Source organism: Heloderma suspectum, chromosome 1 (genome assembly GCF_057233095.1).
Source record: "Heloderma suspectum isolate Gila_16-S chromosome 1, 16-S_ref, whole genome shotgun sequence".
NCBI lineage: Eukaryota > Metazoa > Chordata > Lepidosauria > Squamata > Helodermatidae > Heloderma > Heloderma suspectum.
In genome coordinates, this window is record NC_139458.1 from 53,987,842 (window position 1) to 54,010,059 (window position 22,218).

Consider the following 22,218-nt stretch of genomic DNA (forward strand, 5'->3'; position numbering starts at 1 on the left):
GGCAAGTGGGTAAGGGCACCCTTGTCTTGCCCTGCTGTAGTCTGCCACTTGAACTTCCTCTTTCCCTCCAATCTAGCTTCAATACCAGCAGTGAGCCAGGCTGGGAGAAAGTGCCTGAAACGATGGACTTCAGAAAGTTAAGAAGGGAGAAGTTCAGCTCCCTTGGCTGCACATCCCTTTTGATGTTATAATTAGACCTTTTACCGCCTGCTTTATACTTGAACAAGCCAGACTTGTGAACAACAGACATGGCTACTGCAGTCGCTTCTAGGGTAGGCTCCAAAGTTAGTCCTATGTAGAATAGACCCATTGAAATGAATGAAACTTAAGTTAGTCATAACTTAAGTTAGTCATAACTAACTTAAGTCTCATTCATTTCAATGGGTCTACTTTATGCAGGATTAACATTAGATACTGTCTCTAGTCTGGCCCCACGTCATTCACTAGTCTTTTGTGTTTCTTGCTCTGCACACATCTTGTAAAAAAAATCCTTGCACATTGCTATTTCAGAGGAATTCCTTTAACAAGAATTAAGTGTGGTGAATGCCATTATATGCCTATCTGTACCTCTGCAGATCAGGAGCAGAATGTGTAGCAGTAAATACTCTAAAAGTGCATTCCCTGATTGAGTACAACATCTCAGCAATTCAGTTTTTTCTTTTCTGAAGCACTAAAATTGCCAGAAAATAAAACAGGATTAGGTCTTTTATGAATCAATAATGAATGTCACTAGTCTGTAGATCTAAGAACTGGAAGATCAAGACCAGTATGTCTTCTAATGGCTTTTAGTTGTTCCGTCTGGTTTTTCTTTTTGGCAACATCCCCCTTGTGATTTGATATACTTCAAAATCAAATCTCATACCAGTGTTTTCCACAAACACCACATGAAGTGTGAAGTGCAAATGTAAACATGTCAAGGAATCTTCATTGGCCATGACATCATACATTACATGTTTATTACAGGGAAACACTGATATATTGCTGCACAAAGTCTGAACATTTCTGATATTGTGGGAGTTGTGCAACCTTCTACCCAGTACTCAACAATACTGTGAAATGCCAGTTCATTAAAAGCTATTCTTACCCATTTCATTCTCTTAAAATTAAGCAAGAATTCAAGCTCTTACATCTTTTCTTCAGATTCAAATGGAATGAGCAGTTCAGAATTCAAAAAGTTATTAGCAATTGTGGAAGTTGGATTGTGCTTGGGTGGGTGTCACTAGCACTTAAAATGCTGCAGTTACTAATGTAGTGTAGTTTCACATTATTAGATTGTGATGTAATTAAGAGCAGTGGTCTGTGCTATGATATACAGTCTTGTAAGGCTTTGAGCTAGCAAGGGCTTTTACCAAGCCCTACCAAGGCCTGTTTAGGATACTTGGGAGGGTGGTGGTGGATACCAGTGCAGTAAATGAGATCGAAGGAGAACATGTGCTGGGCAGAAAATCAGTTCAGTTTTCATTTTGTGTTTCAAAGCACATGTATGTTTTTCTTCTGCCTCATGTTATAATCTTTCTATTAAGATGGCACATTTTGCTATTCTTATTCATAGTGGTAGTATATTTGACTTAAATGGTATGCTTCCACAGACTTTTATAATTGAAAAGTATCTTTGATTTAGTTGACAAGTGTGTCCACTTTAAAAATCCCAAATTGTTTAATGTTCTAGTTCTGAAGCCAAAATCCTCTAACTACTTAAGAACATGCTAGATCAGACCAAGAGTCCATCTAGTCCAGCATTCTGTTCACACAATGGCCAACCAGCTGTCAACCAGGAATCTATAAGCAGGACACGAGCGCAACAGCATCCTCCCACCCATGTTCCCCAGCAACTGGTGTACATAGGCTCACTGCCTCTGGTCAAGACTAGTAGCCATTGATAGCTTTTTCTTCCAGGAATTTGTCTAACCCCCTTTTAAAGCCCTTAAAAGAAGGCCAATAGGAAATCACTGGAACTCATTCTTCAAGGATACTACAATTACTCTTAGGTCTAGCTAAGCCATTCAGGGATTTATTGCATGGGGAAAATAGTTTGTAACTCAGGCTGATTATAGATACAGTTGCAGGTATTGAGAAATGATTCTCACAATCGTGGTGGCTGAAAATGTGCTGCTGTGACTGTCAAAGTCACTAGTTTGGGTCCAAATTACTTCTTGATTTCTGTAGTCACTAGTGGGTTGAATAAGTCACGAGTAACTTGTTCCATTAATTTAAGTGGGACTGATGTCAGACTATGTGGATTCAATCCTTTAGCTGTCAATGGCGTAGTTCACATGTTAAATTCCTTATACAGGTATGTCCACAGGGACTGTTGGAGTTCATCCAGTGAAATATTTTTTAATGTTTGAACCTGGCCTTAAACTCAAGCTTCTATGAAAAAATAGAACCTAATTTGTTTTTCTTAACATTCAAAATCTGAAGAAGCTCTTCAAAGTTTCTGCTATAAAAGATGCTCATAAAAAACAAAAACCACTTAGATAAGAGCAAGTACAAGACATGCGCTTTATCAGTGTAGAATTGCCACACTTTTAGTATTTGTGCCATGGCTCTGAATTTGCTGTTTTTCAACCGCTGATAACAGTGAAAAATAATTTGTCTAAGGGCACAATCCTATGCATGTTTAGACAGAAAAAAGTCCTACAAATCCCTGTATTCCCCAGGCTGGCTTGTAGGACTTTTTTTCTGTCTAAACATGCATAGGATTGAGCCCTTAAACTGTAATCCTGTATACACACTTCCCTGGGAGTAAGTTCCATTGAACTCAAAGAAACTTACTTCTGAATAGATATGAATAGGATTAGTCTGTTAGTGTTTTACTTTGAATATAGAATACCTGTAATTGTAAAAATATGCTTGTCTTGCATAAAAAAATCAAACTCAAAATGTTTTATGTATCCACTGATTATTTTTTTTCCTTACAGCTCTGCCAATATCTGCCGTGCTGAAATGTTTTAATTTAGATTTTCTTCCTTTTGATCTTTGTTTTCTCTGTTGCTGCTTTTTCTGTGACAGCCTTTCATTATAGTCACTCTTCTTTTTTTCCCTTCCCCACTTCTTTCTTTTCCTTTTTTAAAGCCATGAGAAGCCGATCCATTGGTGAATGTGCTCTGCCTTCAGCCTATATACGCAGTGCTAAAAGTGCTCCTGTTCTGATCCATCCTTCCAAACCCTTCTTGCCTGATATTGTTCTCACTCCCCTTTCTGATGAGCTTTCAGGTAGTTCCACCTCTGCTAATTTCTGCACCCCCTTTCACTTTTTTAATCCTTCTGTTTCAAAAATCTGCATCATCAATACATTTTTCAAAGTGAAATACTTAGGGGTGGGGAGGAAATGGGGAAGAGATTAAGAATGAATATTTTGAGTTATGTGACGCTATATTTACAGCTCATTCTGGAACTGTGAGAAGCTAGTGCTGTGCCAATTACAATGAAAATAATGCCATTTTCTGCAGCTGAATTTTAAAAAGTTGATTTGACACAAGTATCTGATAAATACTTTTGAAATACATTTTCTTCATGGGATGGCAGGACAGGCAAAGGAAGAAGAAAAGTTTTATCATAAACAGTCTTCAGCATAAGAGATGTTGAGAATATTTTCCATATACTTTATGGTCAACATCATTGCTGGTTTATTTATTTATTTATTTACTTACTTACCTGCCTGCCTACCTACCTACCAACCAACCAGCATTGTGGTCTTTTTGTTTTGACTGCTTATTATAATCAATGTCTTGGGAAATATGTCAGTAAATGTATATTCATTATTAAAAGAGGGGTTTACATTGGGAAAGAGCCTCGTGTGGCGCAGAGTGGTAGGCGGCAGTATTGCAACCGAAACTCTCCCCACGACCTGAGTTTGATCCCAGCGGAAGCTGGGTCTCAGGTAGCTGGCTCAGGTCGACACAGCCTTCCATCCTTCCAAGGTCGGTAAAATGAGTACCCAGCTTGCTGGGGGAAAGGCAGTCACGACTGGGGAAAGCAATGGCAAACCACCCCGCTATAGTCTGCCATGAAAACGTCAGCGTAAGCGGCATCCCTCCAGGGGTCAGTAATGACCCGGTGCTTGCACAGGAGGAACCTTTCCTTTACATTGGTAAACCCTACAAAATATAAAACATCTAGTGATACTTCGAAGGAAGTCTTGCAAATAATACTACTATAAACACCCAGCAGGAGAGAAGCTAACTGCCATGTATGACTTGCTTTTAAAAGGGAAGATATGTAAGACCCATAGACGATTAATGGTTCTGTTGCTAAAACCCTTTACCATCTCTAGAAATTTTTGAAGCCCCCAATGTATTGTATTGTAATAATTATTTTTAACCTGCATTCCCATGTACTGTATAAGAGCTAGATGGCCTGGCACAATGCTTCGCAATGGTGGTGTTTTCTTTGTTTAAGCAACTGAATGTTACCTCTTGCGTCTTTGAATCCTAAGCTGTAGATCTATTATATTTTTATTCACAGTTCAAATGCATTGCATTATGCACTGCACAATAAGATTCTATGTTTGGTGATTCCAGTCAATTTCAAAGGGTAGTATCCTTTTCTGCCCATGCAGTCATGGAAATGGCTGCTCCCCAGCTGGGCTTTCATGTTTGTAAAAATAACCTGAAGCAAGCAGAAAGGCTTGTTTCTGGAACTGGGCAGGTCAGCGGAGCTCACAGAATGGAGCTTTGCTGACCTGTCCCAATCTGGAAACTAGCATTTCTGGGGTTATTTTTAGAACGTGAAAGCCCCATTGCACAAGTGGCTGCTCCCACAACCACAGTGGAACCAGCGGAGGTAGAGCAGGCCCATTGGATGCTGCCCAAAGATTCATTAATAAAAGATACCTGTAATAGTTACTTAAAAAGTAGGACCTGCAACAAATTTTGTAATATGGAATACTCCTGTTCAGGGTTCCTGCCAGCCAACTGCTGTCTTCCAGGATATGCCATTCCATTCCCTTCCCCCCCCCCTTTCTGTTTTTCCACTCAACAGTCAGTCACTGGGCTGTTTTGGGGAGAGCTTCCTCCTTATTTTTTCCTCTAAAGTCTTTTTTTCATGTACTTCTGAAAACCTTTGAGTTTCCCCAAGCCTGCTGATACCACTCTGTTATGCAAGGGTGGTGTCATTTTGGCTACATAAGGACCCAGGCTTGGAGAATGTTTGCTAGGATATGATATACCAGAAAATTGGGAGTTTCAGGATTAATTGACATTATTTCAGCAATACCCTTTGGAAGCATTGTCCTGTACTTGGAAAACTTAATACAACATTCTCCTAGATAAAGAAATGTCTTCACAAACATCATCAATATACTGCCAGGTGATCCACTCAACAAATACAGCTGTAATACAGAAAGTATCTAAATGGAAACAAACCATAGTCTAGTGTCCACGTTATATTTAGTTATATTTGTTAAAAAATGGAATAAAAGTAACGTAGATGGATTTTCCTTAATTTGTGTCCAAAGCTAACATATACAATCTTTCAGGACAATACTACAAAAGCTTTCTTTCTAAGCATGGCAGTTATCTGTAAGAGGCAATGTTAATTTGAAGTTAGTCTAATTTTCAAACTGGTTGTTTCATAATCCTGACACAGCTTGATCTTTTTCCTGTTTCTTTCTCTCTCTTTTTAAAGCTGTCCTGGTATTTTAATATAATACAGAATATTCCATATTCCCAGTTTGGCTAGAAGAAAATATTATGTTGTAAAGTATTCTACAGTTAAGAAAAGCTGTGCCTTTTTCTTTAGGCTCTTCAAAGAGGCACCTTCATTGGCATTTTTTAACTGTGAGTTTAACTGTGATAACATAGTCATAAGTATCAACCAGTTGGACTGAATTATTTCTGTTGCAGAAGTTGGAATGATTATAGACACTAGTGAAATGAGTAATTTGTACTGTCATGCTGAGATTTCTCCACAATTCCATGTTTTAAGATCAGTTCACCGCATTCCATAAACAATTTTCATAGGCTGCAGAGAATCATGACTGCAAGAAGAGTAATTTCTGTTTTATATCAGGATAGGCTGGCTATGAAAAGATTTTGTTATTCGTTACTTAGAAAGTTAGTTTCCTTCAAAACACTGATCAATACAGCTGGTATTTCTAACCTTTTCTCAGAGCAGCTCTCTTTAGTATGATTAGTGCTCTTCAGTTTGAAGTGTTAGCTTAAGACCAAATTATTACTTTATCTTTAAGTATCTATTAGTGTGGTATATTATCCAGTTATGGAAGGACAGAACTGCCACTATAGGTAGAAGGTTTTTTTTTTACAAAGTGGAAATGAAATAATGAGAAAGCCTTAGGAGCTTTACTGTGGTAGCCCCCTGAAACACTGTTTAAAGCACTGTATTCTAAACAGGAGCGCTGAAATTCTGTGCTTACAAAATTTGGGGAGGCTTTGAGAAGCTCGGAAAGGTACTTTCTTTCATATGGTTGTCTGTCAAATGGGCATGGAACTATATAAGCTGCCATAACAGTAATATAAGTTCATAAGCACATCTTGTACACAGGAGTGTTGCTGATTTCCCCCCTCCAGCTGTCAGGAGTGCCCTAGCTGCCTCTTAAAGTTCCCTACAGTAGCCAAAGCAAGACGCAGACAAAAGGGATTCTTTCCAAGGCTTTATTCCTTTACAACTTAATGACTCTTTCAGATGCTAATTGCCAACGACTAAGCAAGGAACTGCAAAGGGTATCTTAGCAGGGTATCCTAAGCTCCATGTACGCAGTTGGTCCCCGTTTGGAGGAGAAGGGTGAGAAAGCTCTGAAACTTAAGGGCTAGGAGGGGAGGCTCCCCCCCTTACCCATGGGGCATCGGGGCACAACTGTTGCCATAGCACCAAGCAGGCTGAGTGTCTCCTCTCGGCGCCCTCCACCTCGTGCCTCTCTCTGCACCGGCGCCTTGCGTCTAGCAACAACCGATCTCTCGCTCCTTTGCTGCCAGGGTCACTATCTCTCTCAGGAATGCGAGCAGGGGGGGCCTGTCCCTGCAGCTGCACCTCTGAGAGATGAGCGGGCTCCTCTCCCACGGGTTGTAGCTCTTCCAGAATCAGAGCTGCTTTGGGGTTCTGTGCGCTCAGTTCCAACCCTGACACCAGCTGCAGCCCCGCATGTCCCCTGAAAAGCGATTTCAGTGGGCTGGGGGAAATCAAAGACAACCTTGACTAATGCTAAAATGCCTTCTACTTGCATAGGTGATCTTTGGATCAAAGCTATAGGGGTGTATCCAACAGGCACATCTTGCTGATGGAATTGCATTTAGCAGCAAGATGAATTCTCTCTCTTCTATGCCTCCCCTCTGAAATCTGCTCTGGAGGATTGGAGGACCCTCTGGAGCAGATTTTGGGCAGGTATGTGTAGGGCTGCAGTGGGGAAAAGAGGAAGAGAAAGTCCCATTGCTCAAGTAGAAGACAGCTCTTCCAATGTTGGATTTAACCCATAGTTTGTGAAGCAGAATACACATTTCAAATAATTGAACAAATGTGATTTATCTGATTGCAAACTGAGGAGTGAGGAAACACATATTTTAAGATCAGGTCACCTCATCTGTTTACCTGGTATTCTTGCAAGAATTGTAAGATTAGAATGTTCTGTTTAGTGCTGTTTCTGGAATTGGATTGTACCAAACAGAAAACAACTCCTCAACATTGAATAAGTTGAACTAAAATGGTAATATACAATGTAGTTGTTATAGTTGTTGAACAAAGTATATTTTAATTAAAAAATGTCCATGATACTAGTGCTACAAATCTTTTCTTCTTGCCTTTAAGTTCTTTAGTGTTTTTTTTTTCTTATTTGCATTTTTCAGTTTTGGATATATCGTGACCAGAGTGTTCGGAAATATTTTTTGCACACACAAGTGTGTAAATATATCCTTTCTACCTGGTTCATGATTTTCAATGTGTGGATAGTATTACGGGAGTCATTCATGTAGCCAATTAAATATGAACTATGGAAATTTGTATCCTGCTGCTTGCCACGTCATTATTGAGAGTGAGAGGCCCATGTTCCCCTCTCATATCTCCACCCAGCCCTCCTTCTAGTAATTTGCATCTGCTTGTGTCAAAGGGCTGGATGAGTATATGGGAAGCACACAAAGTTTTCCCATTCCCAGTAATGGGCCTCAGAGTGGCTGCTGTAAAGGTAGGGAAGGGTTCTATTTGAAGCCCTGGCACTTCTGGAATCCTTTGACTTGCAGGTCATCAAAGAGAAATCCTGCCTTGTTCCATCTCAAACAAGATAATTCATAGGGGTACTTCTCAACTCTACTCGAGCTTGTGCCTTCTACCGGCAGACAGAGCAGACGTTCTGCAACGCCTGGCATGAGAGTTGGGAACCAACCCCCAATGTTAAGTAACCAGGATCCAGCACCTTCTTGGGCTCATGGCCTCTACCACTGTGGTAACCCCATTAGTGCGCCTCTGCATGAGACCACTACAGTCGTTGGGTCCTCCAGGTCTCCATCCTAGAAATGGACCCACAGACTCACCGCCTACTTCTTCCTGACTTGGTCCAACACTCTTGGGACTGGTAGACAGTCCCAAACCACCTCCTACAGGGGCTCAATTTCTAGACTCTCCATCCATCTCTGACAGTCAGTACCGACACATCTCTCTCTGGCTGGGAAGCCTACTGCAGTCCACTCACAATCAGCAGATTATGGTCCCAGCAGGAGAGAACCCTGGACATCAGTCAAGTCAAACTCCTTGCTGTTGCAAAAGCCCTCAGGGTGCTCAAAGCATGTGTCATGGGAAGATCTGTTCTAATCACAACTAACAATACCACAGTTGTTTTCTATATAAATGATCAGGGAGGGACAAGTCTCTTCCCATCCTACGACTCACCCTTAACCTCTGGGACTGGTGTGTACATCACCAAATTGTTCTCATTGCCATCTACCTCACAAGGACATCCAACACTCTGGCAGATTCACTCAACAGGTCAGGAACTAGCTCCCACGAGTGGGAACTGCCCCCAGTGGTCACGTCCAAATTCTTTGATATGTAGTGCTTCCCATCTATCAACCTTTTTGCTTCAGCACTAAACACAAAATGCTAGTCCTTTTGCAGCAGAGCAGGTCATGACCCAAACTCATTAGGAGATGCCTTTCTTCTCCACTGGGGAGGTGTCCTGACCTATGCTTTTCCTCCTTTTCCTCTTGTAACATGAGTGTGAAGAAGATACAGAATGACCGGGCCCACTGCATTCTGTTAACCCCATGTTGACCAAGACAAGTGTGGTCTGTGACACGCCTTCTTCTATCCAACCACACCTTCCTCTACCTCCCTTGCATCCCAGACCTCCTCACGATGAATGATGGAGAGATCAGACACCCCAGCTTGGAGACCCTATGTACATGGAAAGTGGGCCACCTAACCAATTCTCAGCAGGAGTTCTGGAGGTGATGACTGCTTACCACAAACATTCCACTCAGACCTTATATGCTGCAAAGTGGAAGGCATTTCTGACCATTCTTGCCCGCAGCAGGACAGAATCCCAAATCTTGCAGCTTTCCGAGTATATTGCACTTCCTTCTTTCCTTGAAATCAAGAGGTTTAGCTCTGTCATCCATCAAAGTCTACCTGGCAGCAATATCAGCTAATCATGACAGTATTAAGGGATGACATCAGTGGCGGTACTTTGGCAGCTGTGTGCTGAACCTGATTCTCACAGACAATTTGAGTCTGAGCCCAAGGCAGTTCATCTTCCCACGCATGCATGCTTGGATTCCAAATCAGTCATGGTGTATCCATATGTGTATGTGTGTCTGGATCACTGTATAAATGCATTTATTTGCATTTGTAGCAAAACAGATGTTGGGCTTGTCTGCATTATGGGAGTACATGGTGCTATGGTTTAACACATAGTCAACATATGCATAGTCAACATATGCATTGAATGGAAACCTCTGAATTAATTTCATCAAACTGACTCTCCTGGCCATCCAGTCCTGCAGCTGCTTCAAGAACCTTGGCTTGGGCCACAGCCTCCGCTGCCTCCTTTTCCATACACAGGACTTCTAGGTGTCAGGGTGGACACTGAGCCCATAGAATCCCAGAGTAGTTCTGATTCTGAGGAAGAGCAGTCGCTCCTGGGAGAGGAGCACGTTCCTCTTTCCCAGGGCCCACAGCTGACAGAGATTCCTCCCACCAGCATTCCTAGATTAGAAAGCAGTCCAGGGAGTGACCGAGCACAGATAGCAGACTTGGTGGATGCGCGACGCAGACGCAGAGAGTGGCGCCGGATGGAGGCCGCGGAAAGGAGGTGTAGTGCCCGGTTGGCGCGCAAACAAAGGCTGCACCCAGAGGATCCAAGGGAAAAGGGGAGGGACTCTCCCTAGTCCTTAAGTTCAGGGGTCTGCCAGTAATTCCCTTTCAAACAGGGACCAAGCTGTCAAGGGCTCCTTGGAGGCCTCTCTCAGTCTAATCCAGCAGCCAAGTCCAGACACAGACAAAGGGATTCCTTTCAAAGCTTTATTCTTCTTTTACAACTTAACAACTCTACAGGTAGCAACTAGATCTGAGCAGCAGAGTACCTATGCCCTAAGTTGAAACAGTTGGTCCCCATTTGAAAAGGAATTACTGGCAGACCCCTGAACTTAAGGACTAGGGAGTGTCCCTCCCCTTTTCCCTTGGCTCCTCTGGGCGCAGCCTTTGTTTGCGTGCCAACCGGGCACTACGCCTCCTTTCCGCGGCCTCCATCTGGCGCCGCTCTCTGCGTCTGCGTCGCGCATCCACCAAGTCTGCTTTCTGTGCTCGGTCACTCCCTGGACTGCTTTCTAATCTAGGAATGCTGGTGGGAGGAATCTCTGTCAGCTGTGGGCCCTGGGAAAGAGGAGCGCGCTCCTCTCCCAGGAGCGACTGCTCTTCCTCAGAATCAGAACTACTCTGGGATTCTATGGGCTCAGTGTCCACCCTGACACTAGGTTGGCTTCCAGCTTGGCCTTCCTGTGTGCTGCATTAGCAGCAGGGGTGGCTACAACTTCTGCTTGCATGGTTGCCTCATTTTTGCCATAAGAAACACATGCCCATGCAGCTTCTGCTTCAGCCCATGCTTTGGCAGCAGCTGTGCTGAGTTTAAACTTGTTCATACAGATCCCTTTGCTCTAGTTGAGTGCCTGGAGGAGCAGAGGTGTGGTGAACCTGTTTCTTGTAAGTGACTGGCTCTGCTCTCTGCTTCTGCAATTGCTCTTTTTACAACGTTGCCTCGGTCCTGATTAATGGTGTTCTGAATAGTTTGTTCCCCCAGACTTGCATCTGTATTGAGTTTTGTTAGGAGGGAGAGAGATTTTCCAGGTGACAGTTGGTACTGCATGTAGTTGGACCTTGGCTGGGCCATAGTCAGTTATATTCCAACTTCATCTGAAGCATATAAACTCATATATCTTGTTCTACCTTGTCCCAGGCCTTCTCTGCTTTCTCCTGATACTGATTTTGCTCAGGTTCATATGCTTTCTGAGCCTTTGGGGTCAGAACAACTAGCCTTCTAGGTCTGTCCCTTTCTAGGACCTGAGGAGCTTGGGCTGTGTTCTCAGAACCTCCATCTATGGGCTTGGGTTCTGCCATAATATGGGAGGAGCAAAGAATCTGGAATCTGCACTCTGGTTCTAGTCCTGGCTGTATGGCTGAAGCGTGGCTGAGAAATGAAGCTTAGCTGTAGTGACATAGCACATCCATCATTGGATGGATGAGGTGAAAAAACAATGCAAGGCCAGGCCTTCAGGCTGCAATACAGAGCAGTAGCAGAGAACGAGGCCTGATGGAGGTTTCTTCCAAACTGAGAACAGCTGCTGCAAACCTGATAGAAATTCATCCTAGGGACAAGTATTCAGTGCATGAGAACAAGGCCTGATCAGTTGTTCACAGATCCATAGTAGGTAAACTAAAGCTATCACAGATTCAGAGCTTAGGGGGCAATGTAACAAATAACAATGCCCGTTTGGAGCAAATTATCAGAGATAGATAGATTCTTCAGACCTGCTACAATGACCATGAGCACTTCTGTGAAAGTCCTAGGCAAGGATGATAACCCAAAGTATAAGGGCTTAATACTGAAAGTACGATTTACTGAAAAACCTGAAGAACAATCTGTGTGATAGATTGGAATGTTCAGATGAGTCCTTCAAGACCAGGAGGATCAGAACAAAATAAGCTACACCGGGATAACGGTGTTAAGAGTCTCTTCAAACACTCCACCATTAGCAGGTCTCCCCCCTTAGGGAATGCCAAATTAGATGGAATCAGGAATGAGGCCCACATTGCATTAATTAGAGCAGTCTCATAGTGACGATCCCTCCCACTACAGGAATATTTCTCAAACTAGAATGGCCAGGTAGCCAGCCAGATGGGCAGCTAATAAATCAAATAAATAAATAAACTGCTCTCCTTCTTTCTGAACTTATTGTACCTGTGCCCCCACTAAGCCAACACCAATTATCTGGTGCATAGGTAGGCATACTGAGATTATCATGTATAGTTGTATACACCCTGATGGTATCGCTAATTCAATTCCTGGTTCCTTATCAGGACTCGATCATAGAAAACATCGACTGTTATCTTGTAGGCAGGCAGCAGATTGTCTGACTTCGTTGAGGTAAGAGGAATACAGAGTCAAAAACAGGGGAACCCATAGTGGAATCAGATACACTGAATCTGAGAGACTGAATCTGGCCATGACTTTTGGTCTTGAGAGATGAGAGCCAAATCCCAAGCACACAAGATAAATAGTTATAAAATGAATCCTGCTATACAATACCCTGGAGTTTGGGGGCCATTTGCTTAGCCCTTTTGAGATTTGATCTGGGGCAACATGAAATCATAGTATGGCACTACTAGCCCATATTGATAAGGAAAGGAAAGAACCAGGCTTAGAGACCAATCAGTTGTTAGACTGGTTGATATACCATCTGTCATCAATTGGAGCACTTCATATTAATGGACTCACTTATTGGGCTAGCTAGTTCAGACTCTAGATAGTCAACTTGCAGAAGGGGTCTTCAGTCAACCTCAAGATAGTCATCTCCCATAGCAATCACCTGGGAAATCACATGTGGATCTGCTTGTATTCAGCCAGAATTTGAAATGAGGATATACTTCTGCAGGCACAGAAGTCCTTCGACAATAGCTTTGGATTAATTCTTGCAGCAGCGGTCAAGAGAAGGAGCTGTTCCATAGTTTTCTCTCACTGCCAGTCATCAACAGAGTTTTCCTCAAGCTGTCACTGGAGAAAGCTTCAGTAATCCTGGGTTGCTCTCTCCTAGACATACAGACCGTAGTTTTTTGACATGTTATGTTTGCAGAATTGGCACTGCATCTGTTGCAAGGTCTTTTCCAGTGCTTACAACCCTTACCTGTTTAACTTGTAAGAATACTGAACAAGAGAGCCTATTCTGCTAAAGTTGTTTCAACGTTGACAGCATTATGGAGGCAATCCACTAATAGAATGCAGTAGGCCACCTGGAAATCCTTCAGGGCTTGAAGCATTCCCAACAAAGTCATGCTGTCAGGCCTAAGGTCAAGCATGTATTGAAATATTTTTGAGCAAGATAGGCCTGAAGCCTAACAATCCCAAGAAGCAAGCTTCCATGTTGGCCAGTGCAATCTGCTGTTCCCATTCCATGTGAGGGCAAGTATGAGGGCAAGTATGTTCATTTTGTCACTAATGGTCTAAAGTTCCCTGACGTGGAATTTGATTCTCTTGCTGACGTTCCCTATGTCTGCTCCTCCTTCCCTCACTCCTTCTTCTCCACAAGGAGTTGGTGTCAGTTAGCCCTGGGCAGCATGGGGGGGGGGGGGAATCTAACTGGAGCAGACCCTGATGTTCACTATGCCTGCTCTTGTTTTCCTCGCTCCATTTTCTTTCCCATTATGGAAATTTTGGGAGTTGTAGTCCAGGACATCTGGAAGATACCAGGTTGCCTACCACAGAATTAGGGAACCAGTCTTCCTTCGGTCAGATGAATGAGGAATCACCAGTTATGCAGTGGCACTCAGAACAGCAATTATTAAAAAAACAAAACAGTGCAAATCCTTTTTAAAAAATATCTGTGCTTTGTATTGCTACCAATACAGGTTTGTGTGCAATAAAAACATCTACTTATATAGCTACCTCTGCATATTTAGTCATCTGAATTGAGGCTAGAAATGTTGTCATTCCTTGGGTTGCATATTTCCCCAACTAGGCAATATAATAATTATTTCTTTCTGAATCTGTGAATTAAATTAGTATTTCATCATTTATTGGCACAGCCCTAGCTTTAACAGCATTTCCAAATCTCCCATGATCACGCTGTCTGTTTCAATGCATGTTAACATTTTAAGACTGTGTTCCAATGGTCTAACTCATATCTCACACTTTACTAGATTGTGTGTATGTGTGTGTACGCACGTGTGTGCGTGTGTTTGTGTTTAACAACATTTTAGGTTTTGGTAGAGAATATTTCATTGTAGTTAAGGAAATGTTTTGGACCTCTTTTTAAAGCATACTATTACATTGTAGTAGTGAACAAATAAAAGGATAAATACATAGATATATACTAAGTACATGCTCTTTCTACAGACATGGATGATGCTCAAATCCTCCCACGTCCACCTCGCGTCAGACATTTTTCACAGAGTGAGGAAACTCCCAGTGAAGTCTTTGATGCACTGAATGAGGAGCAGCCACTTCCACGAAGTAGCAGCACATCTGACATCCTGGAACCATTCACAGTTGAACGAGTCAAAGGTGCAGTTCCTGTCACTGACGGTTCATCCCATCATGCTCCAAGCTTACAGAGTTCCACAGAGGCCTCTTCAATATGTAGATCCACTGAAAGTCACGTTACTGATGCAAATAGCAGAGAGTCCTCTCTGGAAGTTGGGGATAGTATTTATGACCATCTCTGTCATTTGGTAGGCCCAGTAGAACGTGCAGACACAGCCGTTGAACAAAACCAGTATGTTGACCTTGAAGGTGAAGATGATCTTCTTTCCTGTCTGAGAGAATATCTTAAGGAAAAAGAAGAACTTTGCAGTAGCATTGAGTTAGATAAACATGAGCCTTCTCATGCGGTTGATGCAGGAATAAGTAGGAGTGATAAATTGCCACTGGATGGAGTAGAGTGTACAGACCAGACTGTTACATGTGCAAGTAGTACCACTGTTCAAGAAAGTGCCGATAATGCAGAGCTGCAATTGGAGCAAAACCAAAGTGGCTTTATAAGTAATATTGCACCTACACAAGTAGACAGTTCTACAAGAAACCAAGTTGAGAAAGCCAAACAGTTAAATATTGATAAACACACCCCAAATCTGCCTGATTATGGGTCAAGTAGCCCTAGTGACAAGGAAAGAAGGAGATATTTGTACAGACAAATTGCCACTGATGTAGATGTATCTGTGGAAACAGTGTTAACTGAAAAGCATAAAAGTGCCCTCTTTAATGAAAAAATAACCAACACAAGTGTTATGCATGCAAAGAAAATGCCACATAAAGCCTTAGTTAACCCTGAAATGCTTCACATTACAGGCATGAGCAAACTGTCACCAACTAAGAGAAGTATATCTGAAACAGTAACCCATAAGGCTAAAATCATGAAAATAGCAGCTAAAAAGCGAAATAGTGTCCATGTTACTTTTAGGCCATCTACTGAATCAGTTCAGTTTTATAATCCTCTAGAAAACAAAGAGGCCCCATGGAAAGCAAGACTTCGTAAACTCAGTGGTTTCAGTAGTGGGAGCAGTAGCACCACCAGCAGCAACACGAGCACCAGCTCATCCGGTGCAGCTGTGCTGGTCAGACCTGGAATATATAGGCCTCTAGATGCAGTCAGTACGACTTCTGCTAATATTAAACAGATTAAAGAATCAGGAGATGTTCCAGCATTCACGTTGCAGAAGGAAAGTATTGGAATAAATCAGATGTCTAATCGTAGCCCACCTAAGCCATCAAGTCAGGAGTCGGGACAACAGCAGGGCTCCCTGGGTGGTGTTTATAAATCTGTTGTACATGCTCTTTCGAAGCCGAAGGCAAATGTTTCCCCACAGAGGCAGAGCAGAGTGCCAGCAGAGGCTCCACTGAGGGATCTGTACAGTCATGTAATGGGCTATTTTGGAAAGAAAGCTGCAGGTGAGCACTATCAGTGTGCAGAGCACAAAAGGAGAAAGGCAGCACCAGTTTGGCTTAATGCACCTGAAGCGAGCTCTTATAAAGCAATCAAAAGGCTTTGGGATGATCAGTGCTTTTCCTGTTTGGTTTTGCATGCGCATATGGCCAGCTGAATTTTTTCCCAAGCATAAGTTATATACACTTGAAATTACTAATTATCCTTTTAAAAACATTTAATGAACCACTTTGCTGCTGAACACTTAAAATAGGGAAGAGGAAGAGACAGTAAATAATCTATCAAGGGATCCTGTCTGTACCCTACTTTTCCTGGCAGGTCTTGAAATCCAAGTTTCTATATATAATTGGCATATATATACTAACAGAAAAAGTAGTTGTGATGTCTCTAGTTTACCTTCCTACTTATCAGTTATTTCGGTTGAGCCAATTGTGGGTTCAATTAGTTTTTCTTCCTCCTCCTCCTGGAAAAGAAAATTGAAGCAGGCATCAAAATTTCATGTTTGGATTATTTCATCATAACAATCCAGTGTGGATTTTATCATTTTTATTTGAGCTATTTCAAAACATGCTTTAGTGCTTTCTGTGTGCATTCACTAGAATGGATGCAGTGTTTTCCTAGCAACATCCATCACTGCTTTTGTTTTCCTGGGATCATGGAAGTGCATAAAGGTACCATGATAGTTCTTCTTGAGCTAACTATGAGGCCTCTATGTGCTAATCAAAATGGGCAAGGGTGGCTGTCATTCTAATATCACCATCTTAGTTGACATGTTAAATAACCTTTAAAGAACAATAAATTAACTTTCAGCAGTGATGTAGGTTTTTTACTTTGTTTTTGTTTTTTTACATTGTATGCTGGCATGATTAACAGAATGTTCTGTAATGCACCCTGCATTGAGATGTTAATGCCATCTGAGGGCAGTCTTTGTAAGCATATCACAACAGACTGGGCAGTAATACTGTAAATTCTTTCAGACTGATTTATTTTAATATGATATTCAGTACCATCTTTGGGGAAAATGTGCAGTCTGGATTCTAGGAGTAATTAGATAACATTTTGAAATTTAATGTCTCAAGATCTTAATATCAAGATTACTGGCTACTTTTGGTGGAATAACACTTTATTAACAAATATAAACTACAAAAAATTGAAAGCTTCAAGGTTGAAATATCAAAATGAATTTAAAAACAGTGAAATTCTGTGCAATATTGATCATTAAGCATTGACCATTTAAAAAGTCTGTTATTCATTTTTGTACCACGTCATTTTTCACTGTGTACTATTTTATTTAGGGGTACTCTGTTTATACAGTACTGCATTGAAACATATAATTCAGTAGTACTTTCTACCTACCTGTTTCTCATTAGTATACACTGGACAGAGTTGTGGAGGTTATTATGCATTTGGTGATATGGAGGAATGAAGAATGTATGCTTGAAGCAAGCATTAACAACTTTAAGTAGTGCTTATCTGTAAGCTTTCTTGCTCTTTTCAAGGTTACACTGGAAATTGACTAACCTTTTGCTCAGTGGTGTTGGTGGGGTGGTTTCAGGGGAGGGGTCGATGTACTAATTCCAAAAACTAAATCTGTTTAAGAGAATATATATTTTTAACTGCATGTTTAGCAAGTAATTTTTGTATTGGCTAGTCTGTTACAGCACTTTTAAAAATATTTGTTGTTGAAAATGTTCTTTACTATATACAGTCATTCATTTGCTTTTAGCCAATAGAGAGGACATGAGCCAAAAGCAGAACCCTCTTGATAGTGATAATGGCAATAGTAATACAAATATCCCTGACCTCATGGATGAGTTTATAGCAGAAAGACTGCGCAGTGGTAGCACTTTGGTAAGCCTTTGCCATTTTCTTTTCTCTTAAAATATCAGATATGATAATGTTTATTGAGTTACAGGATTACCAATTAATTTTGGCTACACAAATGTTAATGGTAAGCAATGTGGTGAAGCTCCTGAGGGGAGGGTTTGGACACCAAATGTCATGGGTCTACGCCTCCCCCGCCCCCCGGTTCATTTTTAATCTGTCCCCATCCCTCTGAAGCTCAGGCTAGATTCAAAATGGACCCTTCTTTCCCTCCACACACCAAATCCTTCTATTCTGCTCCAGGTCTCAAGCTTGCTGCGGTGAGGGGGGAAGTGGAAAAGGCATGTTGTGGTAATTGTAGATCTCAGGGCCTAGGGCTGGATGTTACTGTGAGCATGCATGGCAACGACCAGATGTAACAGAAAGCATGGGAAATGTTATTCTCATATTTCCTGGTGTCAGTGGATTCTGTGGGACATTCTGATGGCAGTGTCTAGTCCTGAACTGTGAGGGACCTCCCTCACGTTGGTAAGTTTGGGAAATGGGTGACAACAGGGAGGGCTTTCTGCAGGGCTTGGTAGTGGAGAGGCCATTATTATAATTATATGAATAATTATTAAAATGTTTATGTCCTGTCCTCCTGCTACAGCAGAGATACCTAAGGCATCAACAGTTTAAAAGCAAAAAACATAAAAACAGGAGCAGCAGATAAAAAGGAACAATCACAAATCCAAGAGAGGGAAAATAAAATTGGATGATGGCCAGGCCAAAGGCCTGCTGAAACAAAAACATATTCAGGCTGTGGGGTGGGGGTGGGTGGGATCAAGGTGGGAGCCAGAGCAGGGAGTGCCAGAGCATCAGTGCAACAACAGATAAGGGCCTTTCAAGTGTTTCTTCCACCTGTACTTCACATTGCAGCAGGATGTGCAAATGAGCCTTCTCAGCCAACCTGAGTGAATGGGCAGACTCGGGGGAGAAGGTGATCCTTTAACTATCCACTGGGGCTGGATTCAGAATGATCTGAGGGTGGGCTGGGGTGGGGACAACACTTTCAAACTGGATATTTTTGAAAATAATTCATTTTAACTTATTAAGAGAAGGACAAATCAGAAAAGAGGAATGGGGTGTGGAACTATCAAGAGGGAGAATCATCAGCACAAATGTTCCATCACACTGAATATGACTATTTAAAAGTTTTTGCTAAAATTTTATAAATGCCTTGTAAATGTCTTTTGTACTACATAATTGGAGTCTTTAATTCCCACTTAAGTGTGCCCTTGGTTGTTTGTAAAATATTAACTTTTTTATAAGATGTGACTAGAAGGACTTTTATTAAGTGGCTGGACTAGGGGATTCTTTTTAAAGCTTAATTCAGTATAGGAAATAACCTCATATTAAAATGGTGCAGTAATATAGTACATGAATTAAAAAGAAAATATTTAGAAGAAATGGCACTTAAAGGAAACAAAGCAACTTAAAAATTGGTAATTGTTAGATCATTTAGTGTTGTGCAGCTCATGTCTCTGAATATAAACATGAAAGTCTTTTCTAACTGTACATGTTTTTCCTTAAATTATTAGATTTTTTCTTTCTTTCACTAGAATGTGACAAGGAGAGGGAGCAGTCCAGGAAGCCTAGAAGTTCCAAAAGATCTTCCTGATGTACTGAACAAGCAGAGTCAAATGCGTCCTGTGGATGACCCAGGTGTGCCTTCTGAATGGACATCTCCTGCTAGTGCAGGCAGCAGTGACCTTGTCAGTTCTGACAGCCATTCTGATTCCTTCAGCGCATTCCAATATGATGGCCACAAATTTGAAAGCAAGTATTCCACCGCTTAGCTCTCCCTAGAATTAGAATATCTACTGCATGTTCATTTTTGTTATAAAGAGCTTTATACAGAACATTTACTTGAGAAGAGTTAGGGTTGTATCCATTGGTGTCCCTCCACTGATAGAAGGCTCTAGCAGAGGCTTCCATCAGCTGAATGGGGAGGGAGGTGATTTTCACCAATTCCCTTGCCCCTGCTTCACCTCCTATGCTGTTCCGAAGGGCCCCCCAACCCTCTGGAGCAGGCTGGGGGAGGCATGGGGAGGGCTGCAAAGGGAAATTGGCGATAATCACCTTCCCTCCCTGTTCCGCTGACAGAGCCCTCCACTGGATCAAAGATTCTTCCATCAGTGGAGGGGACACCCTTGGATACAACCCTTAATGTGAATAGTATCCATTAGTAAATTAATTAAGTAATTGAGAGCAAAATCCATAAGGAATGCCTCTCACTTCTGACCCATTTATAAGAGTACAATATACAATGCAGGGCTATGCCTTGCATTGAATAGAATACCCAACTTATTCCAACATGTATTCAGTTGTCGGGGGGGTGTCTGCCACTGGCTGTAGTTCCTGAATGGTTAGTGCCCCACTTTTGTCAAACCCCTTGAATTACAGCTGAAAGTCCTGACTTCGCTCCCATCTGGGTGTGTTTCCTTTCAACTTCAATGTGGTGGTGTACAGAGGCCAACTGCCAAAACAGTTATCCTTGTTCCGATATTTCTGGCCCTGACTGTATGCCTACCACTACTACTTAGACAACCTGCTTATCATGTCCCCATTAGGGTCCCTAATTAGGGTCCCTGTCTACGACAACTTGGGTTCATCAAGAACAAGAGGTCCTGGCATTTAGTTTAGCAGATGCAAAACCTCAGAATGATCTTTGACATGACTGTGGGAAAGGTGTATTCTAGGGTAGCTGGAACAAGAGATCTTGCCTCTCAGATCTCAGAACCACATGTGCTTTGTACAGCTGCAAACAGCCATACTCGTTTGCATCAACTTGGTTCCCTGGATGAGGTTCCATTACAGGTCCCTCCAGTAGCTGCTTCTTCGTTGTCACATCAGATCTCCTTCCAGTGACGGCTAAACCCTGATCATATTGCTTCTGTGCACACAACCCCAGATTCAAGCCTATCAGGATGGTGTGAGGGGCATATGGAGTAAAATCCAACATAAGTCCTACTTAAGAGTAGAGCCATTGAAATGAATGGGACTTAAGTTAGTCATGGCTAAGTCCAAATAGAACTTACATTGGAATTTATTCATGACCAAAAATATTTGGCCCAAGGTTGTTATTTTCTAGAAGGGGGAAATTTTCCCTCCAGAACTCATGTGGAGCCACTTCTGGCACATTATTAACTGTTCTCTGGCTAGTAGTTCATCATAAGTATATTCCAAAACATTGGTTAGTGCTGTTTGGATTTGCTGGAATCTGCATACAACTGCACAACTCACTAATATTAAATGCAAAATGAAAGTTAGCAAGCAAGTTCTTTCTACAAGAGTTGTTTAAAATTGATAAGAATGTTCATTTTAATTTAGATCTGGGTCATTTTAGTGAGTCATTCAACCAAATCTTTTTAAAAAACACTTTAGATTTCAGCTTATGCCCTGAAGGTGGTACAACAACTTCTGCAGATTCTGATGCAGGTTCAGGACCCCCACAGAGTGCTGAAGAACAGGAAGTGGCTAGTCTAACTACACTCCACATTGACTCTGAGACCAGCAGTCTCAATCAACAACCACTGTCAGCTGAAGCAGCAACAATTACAGGTAAGGTTGAGCGAGAAAAATAGTGAATGTGTAGATCCTTCTGCTGCCTTCCCCTCATCCTGCAAAGCAAAGGGATACAATTTCTCTTCTCTTTCTCACATATATATATAGAGAGAGACAGAGAGTTAATTTTAACTAATTTCTAGAGTGTTAGCCATGTTAGTCAGATGGCAGGTACATATACACATGAGTATGGAGGAAAAAAAGTCAACAGTGAGGTTGAATTGAATCATTTCCATAACTATTATGTTAAGGCTTAAATGTATACTTATTTTGTGCACATTTAAGCCTTAGCATGGTTGTCACAATTGTAAATTGTTTCCACGTAATATACTGTCTCTTACCTCAGCCAGTATCTTGAACATTTAATACCTCACACAAGTGGTCTCCTCATTAAAGCAGTGTAGCATCAGTAGCTGGCAGCTACGACTGAACGCAATGCTGCTAGAATGTCCAGTCGTTCATCTGGTTGTTTGGTGCCGAAGTTGACTCAACACCCAAATATTTATAGCCTCGTTCTTAGAAGTGATAGAAAGTGAATTGATAAAAGCGTGGAAATAAAGTTGACAGTCCAAAGAAAAGCATTTATGAGGATTATTTTGCCCCTGACCAAGGTCTACAAACTGTTGCTACACTTACCTGTCAAGCTTTATTGTCTAGCAGCAAGCTGCAAAGTCTAAATCTATCACAGTTTTAG

General features: G+C 41.8%; 1 protein-coding gene across 9 annotated transcripts in view; it reads left to right on the forward strand.

Moving 5' to 3' along the window:
* Positions 1 to 22,218, forward strand: part of RALGAPA1 (Ral GTPase activating protein catalytic subunit alpha 1) — a 201,988-nt gene that overhangs the window by 65,403 nt on the left and 114,367 nt on the right. For 8 of the 9 annotated variants that reach the window (XR_014789084.1, XM_084843464.1, XM_084843455.1 and 5 more), the window contains exons 19-23: positions 3,076 to 3,216; positions 14,549 to 16,099; positions 17,821 to 17,945; positions 19,520 to 19,736; positions 21,345 to 21,521. Coding sequence is in view for 8 of the 9 variants with exons in the window: in XM_084843464.1 (XP_084699590.1) it covers positions 3,076 to 3,216; positions 14,549 to 16,099; positions 17,821 to 17,945; positions 19,520 to 19,736; positions 21,345 to 21,521 (2,211 nt within the window). In the remaining variant the exon portion in view is untranslated. The remainder of the gene's footprint in view (positions 1 to 3,075; positions 3,217 to 14,548; positions 16,100 to 17,820; positions 17,946 to 19,519; positions 19,737 to 21,344; positions 21,522 to 22,218) is intronic. The other variant, XM_084843501.1, reaches the window with a different exon arrangement.